General features: G+C 48.8%; 2 protein-coding genes across 4 annotated transcripts in view; one reads left to right on the top strand and one right to left on the bottom strand.

The window, feature by feature from the left end:
• Positions 1-5,990, top strand: part of SKAP1 (src kinase associated phosphoprotein 1) — a 374,118-nt gene extending 368,128 nt beyond the window's left edge. The window contains exon 13 of the mRNA XM_036755929.1: positions 5,750-5,990. The gene's annotated coding sequence lies outside the window, so the exon portion shown is untranslated. The remainder of the gene's footprint in view (positions 1-5,749) is intronic.
• A 54-nt stretch (positions 5,991-6,044) lies between these two features.
• Positions 6,045-15,042, bottom strand: SNX11 (sorting nexin 11). 3 transcript variants are annotated; one of them, XM_036755930.1, is made up of 8 exons: positions 14,816-15,042; positions 12,215-12,363; positions 10,530-10,584; positions 10,112-10,198; positions 9,509-9,609; positions 8,372-8,467; positions 7,901-8,113; positions 6,045-7,627 (listed from the first exon to the last, which is right to left on the bottom strand). In XM_036755930.1, the coding sequence occupies exons 2-8, from the start codon at positions 12,223-12,225 to the stop codon at positions 7,348-7,350; spliced, it is 843 nt and encodes a 280-aa protein (XP_036611825.1). In that variant the 5' UTR covers positions 12,226-12,363; positions 14,816-15,042; the 3' UTR covers positions 6,045-7,347. The 3 variants fall into 3 exon arrangements, with proteins under 3 accessions (XP_036611825.1, XP_036611826.1, XP_036611827.1); XM_036755931.1 differs by lacking the exon at positions 12,215-12,363 and having other exon boundaries at positions 14,816-14,884; XM_036755932.1 differs by lacking the exons at positions 12,215-12,363; positions 14,816-15,042 and adding an exon at positions 10,942-11,077.
• Positions 15,043-16,483: the final 1,441 nt, after the last annotated feature.

Genomic DNA, 16,483 nt, shown 5'->3' with positions numbered 1-16,483 from the left:
ATCCATAAACATTTCCAATCCAAAACTTGGGTCCCAAATCAGGCACTCGACAGTGGCTAGCCCTGAAGTAAGCTGGCCCATCCATTCATTTGGTCATCCATACACCCATTCATTTAGTCAACAAATATTTCTTTAGTGCCTACAAGGTGCAAGGCTCCAGGCTAGACTCCTCAGTACCTCCCCCTGCCCCAGGATTGCCCCAAGTCTACTCATATCCCAGACACTTCAGTGGTAGAAAATAAGGCCATAGAAAAGGCAAGTGAGAGGCAATGCCTGAAAAACAGCTTAATATTCCAAGCTTTGACATCATCATCAAAACCATCATCACGAGAGCATCCGAAAGAGCCAGAGCTTTTTCTTCCTCTCCTGGATTGTATTCCAAGTAGGTGCTGAAGAGACTGACCATTTGGAGTGCCAGTCTCTGAGGGGAGAGGGGCAGTCTGGACAAGGGAATGAGCCTGGTGTGATCCCTGCTGCCAGGAAGGCTGAGGCTGATGGAGTAAATGAACTCAGGATGCCATTGGGGCATCCACACTAAGTCTGGCACAGATAGGGTGAGCCCTCGTGAAGGGCGGTTCACCATGCTACCTAAGGAAGGGGGAACAATCCCAGGTCAGGAATGGATCAGGTCCTGTGCCAGTCAGTAGTAGGATGTGTCCTGGGAGGGGCAGATCCCCTTCCAACTTGGGTGAAATAAAGAAACCTAGTCTCGGAAAAAAAAAGAACAAATAAGCATTTATTATGCACTTACTCTGTGCTTAACACCATTAAGTGCTGGAGATACAAATAGAAAAGCAAGATGGTCCCTGTCCTCAAGAAGTTTACGTCCTAATGTTTAGTCCCTTTCAGACCTGTCCAACTCTTCGTGACCCCATTTGGGGTTTTCTTGGCAAAGATACTGGAGTGGTTTACCATTTCCTTCTCCAGCTTATTTTACAGATGAGGAAACTGAGGCAAACAGGGTTAAGTGACTTGCCCAGAGTCACACAGCTAGAATGTGTCTGGGGCTGGATTTGAACTCAGGTTTTTCTGTCTCCAGGCCTAGGACTCTATCCACTGCACCACTTAGCTGCCCATTACATCCTACTAGGCAGAGACAACACCCAGAGAGGAATGCTGGCCAGGAAGGGGGTGCTTTGGCCTGGGAAGTTACAGTAATGATGAGTAGTTATAGTATTGACAATTGATTGACAGGTCTTTTACAGAAGCAATGGTAGTATTGATTTGGTTACTGTTCTGAGAGGGAGATGGAGATGCTTACACAGACCTGTGGCAGGGAGGTGCAGAGCTTCAGGGCTCCTGGACTACAGTAAAACCCAACCAATGCCCCTTGGTTCCCTTACCCTGGCTCAAAGTGAGATGGATAGTGGCCAAGGTATAATCAGGAAGACCTGAGTTTGAATCCTGTCCCTGACATTTGCCAGCTGAGTGGCCAAGGGCAAGACACAGATTGAGCTTCTGCATCCCTAAAATTCCTCTAGTCCCTCCCTCTCAAGGTGGTGAGACTCCAATGAAATGCTTCGTAAACCATAAAGTGTCAGTATCTTCCCATTCCTAGCTTCGGGGAACAACCCAGATACAAAAGCCCAGTGGCTCAAAATTAAAACAGCACCAAAAACAAGAGCCAATCCCCTCGCTCCGAAGTTACCTCCAAGATGTGCCTGCCTGGTGACATCATTGTGACCTTAAGTCACCCCTGGACTTTTGCTGTTGTATGTTTACCGGTTACGATCGTATTCACAAATACTGAGATGCCACGCATGTGTTTTCTAGCCAGCTTATCTCTCCTGTCTGCAGAGCTGCAGTCGACGGCCCCCTTGCCCCCCTCCCCAAGCACACACCTTCTCTCCCCTTCCTTGCGGCAGACCCCTCTAAAAGATGAGCGCTGGAAGCTAACTCCAGCCCTGGGGAGAAGCTTTGGGGTTAGAATGGAAAAGAGCACAGGCAGCTTCAAGCTGAGAGAGTCCCTGCCTGTTGTCTCTCTGGTGCAACTTGGCATGGAGGGGGCTTGGTGCAGAGTCAGGTGGGGTGCTGGTCCCCTTGCTGCAGGACCCAGGCAGAATGGAAGGGATTCAGGACACATTTCCTTCTTCCTGGCTGCTCTCAGTTTCCCAGCCTTTGACGTTGGCTTATTTAAGGATGTCTCCTTGCAGCTCTTGGTGTAGACAACATGCTGAGGGAAAGCCAGCACCTGCCCTGGCACCTGGGACTGGGCAGGGAGGTGGGTGGCAGGTTTAGGTGCTGCCCTTCCAAGCGTTGGGCCAGCAAGGAGAGGGGCTGCGGAGCCTGGCACCCGCCAGAGCTCTGACAACTCGGGTTCCCACAGGCCCACAATCTGAGGCACCTGGAAGGGTTATTAGCAGGATTGGAACTCATCCCTCTGCTGGGACCAGATCATAATTACAGTAATTTTCTAACAGAGCTCTGCGGTAGGAGTGTTTAATCAGCATCTGACTCCCTCATGCTCCCAGCCCTCATCACTCAAGGAGAGGAGTGGGATGGCTCTTAAAGAGACAGTACCCGCCTTTTAGCATTTCGAACAGATGTGTCCTAATTGGTAGAATATATCTAAGTCTCATCTCTTACAGCAGGCAGGTTGCATTGCATCCAACACAACCCTGTTTCTGGCTCTTGCCATCCTGTGCCTGCTGCAGAAGAGACCTGGGTCAGATGCCCTGTGGATCCATGCGCCCAAAATGAATGGGCCACTTTGGGGAGGAGGGGAAGAGTTCACTCAAACAGAGCCTTTATTGGGTGGGGGGGGGTCAACTAGCTGCCACTGGCCAGAGCCAAGAACTGTTTTTAAGCAAAGCCATCAGCCTATAAGTATTCCAAAGCAAAGGGGGGAAAGGAGGGCAGGATCACTGTGCCTAGCTCTAAGGTGAATGGAAAGGAAGGGGACTGACCCACTGAGGAGAACACATTGAGGGGGGGAGGACACTGCCCAGAGATCTCAGAATTTTTATCTCCCATATTCCAGCTTTGCTGCTTCTCCTCACATCTCTCACACTTCCTTTCACTGGCAGAAAAAGTGCTACATGTTCCTCGCCTCCTTGGATGGTAGAGGCAAGTAAGCTATCTCCTGGGTGAAGGGGAAGAGATTATTCCTCTGCTGTCCTAAAAATTGTGGAGCTTGTCATTCTTTCGCACATAAGCCTTTTCATGTTTCTTCCATGTGGAGGCTTGAGGTCTCCAACTGCTCAGGCTGGAAAGCTGAGGACATCTCCCCTTAGAAGTGATTCTTACCAGCAGACACCATGGCTGGCTGAGCTCGGACTAGGGGAATTGCCGCACTGGCACCAGAACCAGACCTCCTCAGAGGAGAGGGGGATGAGGAGCAAGTAGGGGCTGGACAGCTTCCAGAGTGGGGGGATGGAGCCAGACCAAGCCAGGGCAGGAGGGTGAGGAAGGGAGAAGGAAAGGGGGAGCAGAGGCACAGCTGGAGTAGAGAAAGGTTACCTTGAGCCTGGCTATGTGTCTGCCATAGAGCTGACCTCAGGCTGGCAGGAGGCAGAGGGAGGAGGGAGTAGCGGGGCCTAGGATCAGTGCCCAGCGCCTGATTGAAGGAAGTGGTTATCTCACACTGCCGTAGTTATCTGCTTGGCTTTAGCTACGTCTCAGCTGGCTGCTTACACATAAATCCACAGATGCCACTCCAGCCCTTCACCGAATGCTCCTGCGGCCTCCGGAAGGCAGGCTGAGTTGGTCCGTTTCCATCCCCACCACCAGCCCCTGGACACTCCTGCCCCCACCATTCCACCCACCCCTGCTGCTGGGAATATATGGCAAAATCACTGTCTGCTGGAGATAAACAGATTCATGTATCAAAGGCAGACGAGCCTAATGTCTCAATAGATCTTGAAAAAATGAAAATGCCTTCCCCCTGCTCTCCTCCATTAAGGCATGGTTACCTAAAATTAAGCCAACAAGCTGATCCTTTAGCTGTTGAAAAAAGGAGGGTGTCTATGACCTGGTAGCAGTGTTTCTAGGGAGTAGGGGAGGGGGTGATGATTCTTTTGAACAGTGAGATTAGGGTTTTTTATTTAATTTAATTTTACATAACTTTGAAGTATCTATCTTATGGGAGACTACACCATCTAGAAACCTGGGGTTTTTAAATTATCGTTATAAATGTAATCGCTATTAACAGGAAAAAAAAATCATACAATTAAGGGGCCAAAAATCTTACCCCAAACCCTGGAACAAAGCAAAACCATACAAATAGCCAAGCAAAGAGAACGCCTTTGCACTGTGTTCCTTTCTCATCCAGACCAAAGTTCTTCCATCTTTGAATCTGTTTTCTTTCCTTTATACACGGGAGGATGAGTGGCAATATGAGCTCGTGGGCAGGTCAGCCTCAAAGTCTGGAAGGCATGGATTCCAGTGCTGCCTTGGACACGTTCCAGCTTGGTGACCCCAGACTAGGCTCCTAACACCTCAACTTCAGTTTCCTCTTCTAGCACTTACCTTACAGGGCTGCTGGGAGGATCAAAGGAGTTTACCTGTGTAAATCGATTCAAAAACTGTTAAGGTACTCTGGAAATGTTATTACAAGTGGCCGATCTGCAGTTCGTCTATCGTAATCTTGCGAATTCCTTTCACCTATGAAATCACAGATCTTAGCCCAACACTGCTGCCACCACCCACACATAGTTATGGTCAGTATGTGTAAGTTCTGCTGGCTTTGCTCTGTATTACTTCACATAGGCCTTGGAAACCAGCTCTTTAAATAAGCTGTCTTCTAGATGACAAAAAATATGACAAGCCAAGCAGAAAGCTCATAGCAGAAAAAGAAATGAATCGGAGAGGATGTTTTGCCTCTGGTTAGAGGGAAGCAAGCCTGGGACCTTTCTTTCCCTACACCAGCCTGGTGCGGCCCTTTCTGCATTGTCCATCCCAGGCTCTCAAGGACTGATGGCCACTTTAGCCAAATTTATGGATATGTAGGTACAATGCAACCAGTGGTACCTTGAAAGAAGGGGCTAATGATGATTTTTTTTTTTTGCCTTCTTTCCTGGTATGTCATACCAGTTAAAAGCTTCCCCTTCAAAGGAATTCCACCACAGGGCATCCCTCCCCAGTCACTGGCCTCAGAGACCTCAGACCAGGGAAGGAAGGATGTTTGGCCAGCCTTAGACTGAAGCCATGCTTATGGGTGTGTGCATCGACTCTAATCAGCCACTAAAAAAAACTATGAAGTCAGGGGGGAAAATATTTCCCTGTCTTCCTCGGGCTCCTGCTGTCCCATCAGCCCACCCTGCTGGCAGGACCAGGAGCTGAATGCCAGCTCCTGGAGAAAAAAGTGGGGAACAGAAGACGACCAACCCAGCTTGCTGTTTTTTTGGCTGAGTAGGGAATTGACACAGACCACCTCCGGCTCATGTCTGGAAGTTTTGAGATCAGAGAGCTTCAGGCACAGCTGGGTTCACAGCTGCACCATTTGGAGCATTGGACTTATTAATATTCATGAACCATCCCCACCAATCGGTAGAGCGGATGCCATTAGCTTAGCATCTGTCAGGTTTTTTTGTAGGGGTTGTGTATGTGATTTTTGTTGTTGGTGGTGTCCTTTTAAATGAACTTCTTTTGACATTTTGGATTTGCCTCTGTAGGCACTTGTCTCCTTGCTGCTGTAGCCTCCTTGCACCACGATGCTGCAGCACGGGGAGGAAAGGGGAGAGAGAAGGAAAGGCTGGGGAGCAGTCAGGGCTGCATGTCTGCCTGTTGATCGAGTTTATTTCTTTTTCAGCACCTGGCACCTCCAGACAGGCGAAGCGGCATCAAGTAAATTATACCTAAGCAGGTAATGTGGAGACCTGAGAAAAGAGCTGGCGGGCCAAGCTTTTAGAAGACACCCTCTCTGCCAATGGTTAACCCGAGCAGTGCACTCCCCTGCCCGATGTGGAAGGGAAGGGCTGCCGGGCACAGCTCTCAGTCATTATTTCCACGCTGATAAATTCATGATTTATTAAAGTAACTTACCGCCAGCCCTGACTCCCTCCTTCTCCGCCACAGCTTGTTAGACACAAATTGCAACAACAGTCTTAAATACTTGAATTTTATTTCAGGCCAGAGCACCTCCACTCTGAGCTAAATGCCATGACAGTCCCACAGTGTCCAGTGGTAGTGAGAGAGTACATAGACAAGGTGTGATGACCAGAGGAGGAAAGGAGAAGGGAATAAGCAGACACACAGCCATCAGAAGAGCTGAGCCATGCTGAATGCCAGCAGCAGAACCCCCACGAGCCCCAGCTCTCGGTGGAGAGGCAGCAGGAGGCCAGAATGCCTCATTGTCTAAAGGCATCCTGTTCCTCTTCCCTAGAGCCCTTTGCTTACAGGGAAAAAACAAAGCTCTCATCAACAAGCACAGTTCCCTGGCCCTGGAGAATTGAACAGGCTGTCTTATTGTAACACACAGAGAAAGATTATGCAGCAAGAAAGACATTGTGGGATACAGGGAATACAACACGAAACGAAGCTGGCAGGGCAAAGTCTCACTTCTCCGAACCCAGCCTGAAGTGGAAGCCTCAGCCCAAGGCTGCTGCCCCCAAACCAACCCACTGGCCCCCGGCACAGCAACTGTTTGCTGCCCTTCTAACTAAAACCAAACCTCTGCTTTGTGCAGGGCCACCAAGCAGCTGCTGTTGCTGCTGCTACTGCTGCCTTCACCCACCCTCGAGCATGGGAGCAGCAGCCTACGGCTGTAACAAACTCCAGCTGCAAACGGGACTGCTGCTGCCCCAGCCAGAGAGGGGAAAGAGCAGGAAGAACAAGGGGGCAGGAAGAGAACTGAAGAGAACTATCCAACAGATTGTAGGGGGAAGGCCAACTTCCCAAAACAAATGGCTGCAGGGGCTGGAGGAAAAAACAGGCACCAATCTAAACCCGAATCCACTTCTAAAGCAAGGGGATGCCAGCTGGCTCAGTGGCCACTGGGACAATGCAGGGAGCAAAAGCTAGCACCTTCTTACCTCTAGGTCCCCAATCGTACCCAGATCCCCCAAAGCTAATGTATTACAAGGGGCTGTTCCTACTCATGTAAACAAATCATCGGAAGAAACTCTGCTCCCAGGAAGAGTCAAGTGTAGGGAGTTGTAAGACAAAGCAGACCCTAAGCTTTCCAATTTGTGCAGAGCACGGCCAGCTTCCTGTCCCCCCAGCACTGGGTGGAGGACAAGTAAGAGAGAGGAGGGCTGCAAGCTGTTGCCACCATCACCATGTGAGGGTAAGGCTGCCCAGGAGGCCAACCGCCCTGAGAGACTGCCGGTCATCCTACCCCACCCACCTGGACTGGCCCCCTCTGGCCCGTCCCTTCACATCTGATTTCAGACCAAAGTTCACCACCTCTCAGACCGTTTCCAACTGGCCAGATTCCAAGTCCATGTCATAAGATGGGTGAACTTGGTGGTCTTCTTCCACTCTTTTCCAGGGTTGGGGGGGACTGGTCCTTTCATCAGACTGGACAAAGTCCCAGCTTGAAGATGAGGTTGGAAGAGGAAGAGAGGAACTTTCCAAGTCAGGAGCCATAGTATCAACCACAGGAGCCCACACTGCCATGTGGTCCTTTTCTTCATTCTGGAGAGGTGATGTAGACACCTGACCACCAGGTCTACGGATAAAACAGCAACTGGAAAAGATTTGGGAAGTGAGCACAGAAGGAAGCAGACTCTCTTTTCTTACTCCCCAGGTTTCACATCCTAAGTCATGATGATTCAGTGAGGGGTAGAAGGTAACCAAGCATGACTGCTACAAAGTCCTCAGGAATACTCTCCTTTCTTTGATACTATCTTGCACATAAGGGCAAGGTCTCGCTGCTAGTATCAAAGCTGAGACTGATTCAGGTCTGACTCCCAATCCAGAATTCTCTCCTCTTCACTGCTAGCCCCTACCCTTTCCTTACCTCTTATGCTGATCTCCCATTGCAAGCTGAGGGGAACCCATGCTCTCTTCTTGGACCCAGCCACAGTTAGACATGGCATAGTGGAGAATGGCATCAGCTACAGTCATGGGGCTCCGACCCTGGACACAGGCTTCGATCTCTGGTACCGACAGCTGACTCTGCAGGAAGAGGTGTAGCTGGCTGTCGGACAGGAGGACCACGTTCTGCAGGACTCTATGGCCAGATCCAGCAGTGATTAGAGAGCATCCTGAGATAAAGCACTGCCCTGAACTGCGGGTCTTACAGGGACTGCTGGCTCCTGTGAGCCTTCAAGGCCTCAGGAAATTAGACATCATAGACAATTTCACACCCATCCTGGCCAGGACCTGGCCCCTCCTCATCCTGCCCCAGGCTACCTGTCCCCTGGGGTACCCCTTGCCTGCAATGTTTAGTCACCACCTTGGCTAGCACAAAGGCCGACTGGCCACTCACTTCTCCAGGAAGTGCTGAAGACCTTGTCGCCGCTTTTCAATAAATTCATCCGAGTTGCCAAAGAAGGTGGACTTTCCAGGGAGTTCAGGTACAGGCCTGGGGAGAACAAGAGAGAGGAACATGAACCTAGCATCTGGTCTGAAGGAAACCCATCAGAAACAGTCCTATTTATGATTAGCAGTTAATAGACTGCTAATGGGCACAAGACTGCCCATTTCTTTCCCTGTCACAAAAAAACAGGAAACCCCTACTAGCTCTTTAGACATGAACATACAGTTTCTAAACTGATCCAGCTGATGAGAGGCTATGTGATCTGAACTGATCTCCCAGGAGCAGGCATGGGCAAAAGTGAACAATTTATACTGTCACCTGGGGTTCCACCATCCCCTTAAGAGGGACTACTCTTGTAGGAAAACTGACAAAGTGTAATGAGTATGGTCTGTGGCAGTGACATGGAGTGAAGTCACCTAGTCACCTATTGACAAGGAAGGCACGAACCATGACTTCTGCCTCGTAACCAACGAACGGTCGGTCAAATTTTCAACAAATCACCACTAAAGAATCAGAAGATTAAGTTGCTGAGAATGCAGACTGCCATGACACGGAAATACCGTCCCAGTACCTACACATTTCAAACAATCCTAAAAACACAAAAAACCTAACACCTACTTTCTCACCAAGGCTCTCAGTTAGCTAATTAGCCGAATCCCCAGGAATGGGAATCTGCATTCCAAATTCACAATTTCTGCATTTCAAACAGATGGGAAAGCAGCGACCCTTCAGATAAGTAGAGGAGCCTGATGGCTCCAATTTCAGTATTAAATTTGTTCAGATTTTACTTGGCATGTTAGAACAGCAGCTTATTCCATAGTACCACTGCTTCAGTCAGATGACAGCCCTATGAGGTTCACGGTCTAAAGGTCAAGGGTTCTATAGACATACAGAGAGACAGACACAGAAAAACAACACACACACACACACACACAAACACATACCATGTGAGGAAGAAGTCCCCTATCATTCCCCTCCTCCTGCCTGGCAAGTTCTTCTGTCCTTTGGGACCCCCCCACCTCCACCGCAGAACACTTCTACGCATTTGGGACCAAGGTCTAAGAAGGAACCATATGACAGACTCACACTAAGCCAGCATTTCTCTGGAGCTGTTTTCTCAGCCAAACAAACTCCCGATAACGGCGCCGCACACATGATGTCTTGGCAGTAAAGGCCTTGCTGTTGGTCTAAAGTACAGACAATTTTAAGAGACAACTGACCCTGAGAGCACTTTAAAATCCACAGAGCACTTTGCAAACATCATCTCAGTGGGCCTCTTGGAAACCCTGGGCAGCAGGTTCACATTACAGTTACACTATCCTCCCCATTTTAGAAATGTTAAATGCCCAGAAGCAGGCTTTGAACTCAGACCTCCCTGAGTCCAAGCCCAGCACACTCTGCTACAGGGCAGAAGGTCCCTCTTTGTCATTTGTACGAGGCTGCCTTGGACTTCCCAGCTCAAGGAGAGTCACGTTGGTGCTCCTTGTGTGCGCCTTAATGCAAGCCATTTATGGTCCCCTACCACATGTTTCTCCTTTCACACTTCTGCCAATCTCCCCAGGCCTTAGGCCTGCTAGTGACAGCACTAAGCTCCATCCTTGGACTTTGAAGCCAGGAAGGCTAATGATCCCTGCCATGTAATGTTCCATATTAGCAAATAACTGGTTTTCCCAACCCCTGAATACTTACGTGGAGGAATATCTTGTAGTCCACATAAGAATTCCAGGAACCTTCATTCTGTACTCGGGGATCCTGGACCCGTACAGTAATCAATTCCTGAAGCAGAAGAATATTGTCTTAGCTTCAGCTGGATCATGTATCAAAGGCTGTTCTGCAGAGACTGCCAGCTCCCTCACAGGCAGCACCAAAGAGCACCTCACTCACCAAGATGGGGTGCAAAAAGACTAAGTCACAGCAATGTCCAGTCTATTACAGGAGAATTTATCATAGTGTCATCAGAATCCCTAAGACTGACTACAAGGAGGCAAGCATTGCACTGGATTGGACTGTTTAATATCCAATTTTTCTGACCTCGCTCCTAACCCTTACCTCCACGTTCCTGCTACCTCTCCCCCACTGGAAACTAAACTGGGGAGCACATTCTTACCTCCTGTTCTTGATTCTCCAGCATCCTATAGGAAGAGCCCATCAGAGGGGACCATCTGATGAAAAGAAAGAAAAATAAGCATTGCCTGTCTTAACCTTCGACCAGAATGAAACTTTGGAGATGCTACTGAGACTCTAGAGAAGCCCAGACTGAACTTTCAAACTCCACATTCATGATTTATAGGAAGTAGGGATCCTTGTCTCCAAGCTAAGGGTCCATGCACATTGGCATCCCCTCCCTACCCTCTCTGAGCTAAGACCGATCTCACTTTTTGTGGTCAAGGACCTCATTTCAACTCTTCTGTTACAAAGGGCAAGGCCAAGCACATCAGTCACAAACCAAAACATGTTTGTCCCAAGGAGAGGGTCCTTAGGAGGCACAATAAGCAGGTTCATCTGGAAACCTTTCAGACCTGTCATTCAGGCAGTCATGAGGCCAGCTCAGACAGCTGTGCCTGGACCAGGCAGGTTTAGTGAGAAGCACTGCAGAGAAGCGCAGAAGCCAAGGCTTTAGAAGTGAGCCCAACACTGCCCCCTCCTGGCTATTTTTTAAAACAGCAAAAGCCTGAAAACACCAGTGCCCCACTCAGACCCTGTCTGGGGAAGTCTGTCAGTCTGTCTGTGCTTTCCCAGAGACAGATTCACCTCAGCAGAGATGAACAGCAGCAGCACCCATGGGCCCTCAAAATGACTGTCTAGTTGCCGTCTTCTCTACTTCATCTGCTCCTCGGAACTAGAGCCAGCAGTTCTATCATTTCCTCTCTTGTGTTCCATCCGGCTTGTCTCTCTGCCCAGCCACCCCACAGCTACACAGGTCAACTCAGGACCCTGTACACTCCTTTGGTAAAGATTCATTAAAGTCTGAGCCTCCTACGATGAGCAGGTTTACATTTGTAGCAACATTGCCCATTCTGACAAGGGGACCATGAAGGCAGCAGCTCAAGGCTGCTGGAGTCCAAGGGGGCCCATGATGTCACCTTCTGTTAAAATACAGCACTAATCTTATTATTCCTAGAACCTCTCCAACAGGATCCACGCTTGCTGCTGCCTCCACCCCCTTCTCTCTCAAGACTGTAACAATAAGGTTTAATTTCCCTTTCCAATTTACCTTGAAATGAAAACGGACTACAGCCAATATGCACTGCCAACAAATGATGCAGGCTGGCTCATGGGAAAACAAGCCTATCTTAAAGATCTCCCTCTCTGCCCCCCCCACCTTCTCCCCCCAACCACACACCCACTCATTTTTACAGTCTCACAATTAATTTTAAACACATTTTCTTATTAGTTCTGCCTTAGCATTAAGAGAGGATATAATGAGTTTCCTTCTATTTTATGTTTTGCCAACACAAGGCTAACGTTTCTAGAGAAAGGAAACTCATTTGCACCATGAAATTAGCAGAGCAAACAGCTCTTCTAATTCTCTCCAATATACCAGAAGGCTTCTCCACAGACAGGCATCACATGCAGAGATATGCCTGAATGGTACATAACAAGATTGGACTATAACACCAGGCAAGCCCAGGCCTTCTGATTTCAACATTTGTTTTGACAGTGTTCTATCAGCTGACCTGTTCCAAAGCAGCCTGAACTAAGGAGACAAGAAGCTCCTGTTCTGCAGCAGCAGATCACTCAACTTCTCTGGGCAAATAAATCACTTTTACTAAAAAGAACCTGCACACTCACCTCAGATGCATAGGCACAAACTAGCTTTGTGAAAATGCTTTCTTCTTTGTTAAGACTTTTGGCGATTTCACTAGGATCACTGATGTACTTCTTTCCCAGGAGTACCCCCACAAGCACACGTGAAGTAGTACAGTCTTCTAACGCACCATCTATATGGATAATAAAAACCCTCTGGGCATTGAAGAACGTCCCTATGGCCATAGTTTAATGGATGCATGGCTATCTTCCAATGCTGCATTTCCCAGCACTTCATATTTTGGGGAGCTCTGGCTTTACAATCAATTTTTCCCAGTGATTTCTCCCACCACACACTGGCCACAGGCATAGGACCTACCTCCTCAAAAACAAACAAAAAACTAAGTCTCACTATGTCTGTTAAGAATTATATGTTAGGGGCAGCTAGGTGGCACAGTGAGTAGAGCACCAGCCCTGAAGTCAGGAGGACCTGAGTTCAAATTCAGCCTCAGACACTTGACACGTACTAGCTGTGTGACCTTGGGCAAGTCACCTAACCCCAATTGCCCTGCCAAAAAGCAAAAAAAAAGAATTATATGTTAGAAGTATTTTTACTTTTATTTTTCTTTAAAAGATACAAACCACCCAAAATCTAGTTAGTTATACCAATCAGCTTCTCCAACAGCCCATCAGCATCACTCCTCAGGAGGAAATGAGATTCAGGCCTTCCGATGAAAGAAAAGGAATAAGGACGTCTAACTGGCCCATGTGGTCTAGGGGTAGGGATTTCTATATTATCTAGCCAAGACTAGATTTATTGAAGCTCTCCCCACTAGACACCAAGAAATTAGCCAAAGCCACCTACACAACCTCCTCCTAGACCACTTACGCCACATCTATAACTTTCATTCACTTCTTCCCCTTAGAATCTTATCCTGTTTCAACACCAGCAGTTCAAGCTATGAAATCTTGAGACACTGCAGCTCAGAAAGGCTATTTGTTTTAACTGTTTTCTAGAATAACTGATTTGCAAGGAAACAACAGTGGAGTGGCCCATTTTTTTTTCCTTTTGAACTATCAGGAGTTTTTTGGGGGAAAAAGCAGCATCATCATAACTGTTACTCAACCTTTCAAGTCTGGTGGTATCAGCTGGCACTTGACAAAAAGTCTGAGCTGAAGGGAAAAGATGATAACTGCCCCCTCCCCCCCAAATTACCACAGCTCTTACTAATCTGTAGCATTTTAGAGAACATTAAACCTCCAGCAGGGGCAGCTAGGTGGCATGGTAGAGCACTGGACTGGGAATCATATTCCTGAATTCAAATCTGGCCTTAGACACTTACTAGCCAGTAAGTTTTGCCTCAGTTTCCTCATCTGTAAAACGAGCCTGATAGGAAATGGCAAACTATACCAATATCTTTGCCAAGGAAACCCCAAATGCAGTTTATAATGAGTTGGACATGGCTGAACAAAACAAAATCTCCAGCAGACCCTCTTTTCCCTAACAGATGCCTTGAAACAAACCTAGATGGGATCTGCAAGATACATATGGTTTATGTTGTTGGTGGAGAGGGCACTGAGAGTCAGGAAGCCTGGATTCTTAGGCCTAGCTCTGTGTGACTCAGAACAAGGGGCTCCACCTTTCTGGGTATCGATTTCCACATCAACATTAGGAATGTGAACGACAGGTGCTCCTCCCAACTTCACCAACTATTAATGAGGCCCACAGGAGATAAGAGTAATTTTTTTTTTATAAAAGCAAACACTTCTAATAATAAGTTACAATTTATAAAGGTTTGTAAAGCTCTTTTACAAAAACTATCCCATTTGATCCTCACAACCACCCCGGGAGGTAGGTGCTACTCTCTCGATTTCGGAGATGAGGAAACTGTGATAGCCTTAACCAGGATCACACAGCTACTAAGTGTCTGCAGCAAGATTTGAACTCGCATCTTCCTGACTCTGAATCCAGGCTCCACTTGCCAGCTCCACTCTCTGCCTACATCCCCAAGCCCTGGGATCTCGAGGGAAGCCCTCCCCGCCACGGCACCGGCTCCATCACCTCCCCAAACTGGCAAGCTCCGAGTCTCGAGAAGGGAACGGCCGATAGTGGGTCAAGAAATCCCCGAGCTTTTAAAGGGCAGGGCTGGAAGAAGGGCAGGGCGCGAGAGTTCAGCACACACCAAGGAGCCACAGCGTAGGGTAATACAGAGGGCGCGACCAGGAGCCTCAGATACCTAACAGCTGTATCGCCCCGCCCCCCCGGAATTCAGCTTCCTCATTTGAAAAAGGGGGGCGGGGGTGCATTCGCCGGATTCTGAGGACCCTCTAGTCTAAAGCTACCATTCCTCAACCATCCCTTGGCACCTCGGGCTGGCTCCACTGGGCTCACCCCAGGCTTGGTTCTTGCCCCAGCTACCCGGGCCCCCCAGGGCCTGCTCCACTACCTCCACCCCCAAAGCCCCGGGCCCGGTCCCTCCCTCTCCCACGGCCCGGCTGCACCGTCCCCTCTCGCATCACTTTCCCCCTGTCTCTGAGGCTCCTGGTAGGACCCCAGCTCTGCCGCAGCGGGCAGTGACTTTGGGCTGAGCCCCTACCACCCGCTGGCGCTGCCTCGGCCCGGAGGAGCCCATGGAGCCCCCTCACCTGGAGACACAGGCTACGCCCCTCGCCGGCGACTCCACCGCCCCGCCAGAGAGCAGGGATCGCCGGCTTCTTCTTCCGGGGCACAACGCCCCAGAGCATGACGGGAAGCAGAAGGCGGCCTCCCTCCGGGCCAACCACAGCGGTCCCAAGACGCCCCGCCTCCGCCCTTTCCTAGACTGGAGACCCGAGCGTTGGGTCTGGAGGAGAGGAAGGGAGTGGGTCGGGTCTCCGCCTCTCCCAAGGCCACCAATTACAGGCCCGGTCCCTTGGCGGCCCACGTGCTTAGCGCACGTGGGTGGGTGTATTTAGGAGCTGCGCCGCCAATCTAACACCAATGACCAATTCGGGAACACGTTCCTCCCGTCTTTGCGGGCTTCAGCCAATCAACGACCCGGGTGGAGTGTTTAAAGGTCTAGAGGCCACCCAGGTGTTTCATTGGAACATTTTACAACATCTCTGCTTTCTATTAGCTAGGCTCCGTCTGGAGGAAGTTAGGGCTTTTTTGAAATGGCTGAGCGGAGAGTGTGTCTAAATACAGAAAAGGTATGCCAGTAACCATAACAGATGTTGAGACTTACCCTGCCATTCCATTTAGTCAATAAACATTTAAGTGCCTACTATGTGCCAGGCCCCGTGCTAAGTGCTGGGGATATTTTCAAAAAGAGGCAGAAAAACAGTCCCTGTCCTCAAGGAGCTTGTAATCTAAAGGAAGAGACAACATGCAAACAGAGGAATGCAAAGCAAGCTATATAACCTGGCTGTTCCACGAACTATACGCCACATCTCTCAGTTCCAGCTGTTTTCTCTGGCTGTCCCTCTTGCCTGGAATGCTTTCTCCTATATTCTGACTACTGACCTCCCTGGCTTCTTTTAAATCTTAACTAAAATCCCACCTTCTACAGGAAACCTTCCCTGACCTCTCAATTCCAGGGCCGTGCCTCTGTTAATTATTTTCTATTTAGCCTGTATATGGCTTGCTGTGTTGTGTGCATGTAAGCGCTTTAAAAATGATTATCGAATTACTGAACTGAATTGACAAATAGGAAATAATTAACAGAGGGAAGGCATTAGAACTAAGAGGGACTGGGGAAGGCTTCCGGTAAACGGTGGGATTTTATTTGGAACTCGAAGCAAGGCAACCCAATAGTCTGAGTGTTCCAGGCATGGAGGAGAGCCAGAGAAAATTCCCAGAGCCTAGAGATGGAGTGTTTTGTTCATGAAACAGTGAAGAGGCCGCTCACGTTGGAAGAATATGCGTTGGAAACAGAGTATAAGGATGCGGGGAAAATGGGACGGGGCTAGATGATGTAGGGCTTTGAATGCCAAACAGAGCATTTTGTATTTGCTTCTAGAGGTAATAGGAAGCTGCTGGAGTTTATTGAGTAGGGAGATGACACGATGGGACTCGTGCTTTAGCAAATCGCTTTAGTGGCTGAACAGATTAGGCAACTAAAAAATAATTAATAACCTTTCGAGAGAGTATCCGCTCTGTCATCCCCACTCTCACTTACTTTCAATCTGTCCTCTCTACTGGCTTGTTCCCCACTGCCTAAACATTTCTATGTCTCCCCTATCTTGAAAAAATCCTCCCTTGATCCTTCCATCCTTGCTATATCTTCCTATACCTATATCTATATCTTCCTCTATCTCTTCTGCCCCTTGCAGCTA

This window comes from Trichosurus vulpecula, chromosome 4 (genome assembly GCF_011100635.1).
Source record: "Trichosurus vulpecula isolate mTriVul1 chromosome 4, mTriVul1.pri, whole genome shotgun sequence".
Classification (NCBI taxonomy): Eukaryota; Metazoa; Chordata; class Mammalia; order Diprotodontia; family Phalangeridae; genus Trichosurus; species Trichosurus vulpecula.
Note: the sequence above shows the minus strand (reverse complement) of the source record. Positions and strands in the feature narration are given on the sequence as shown.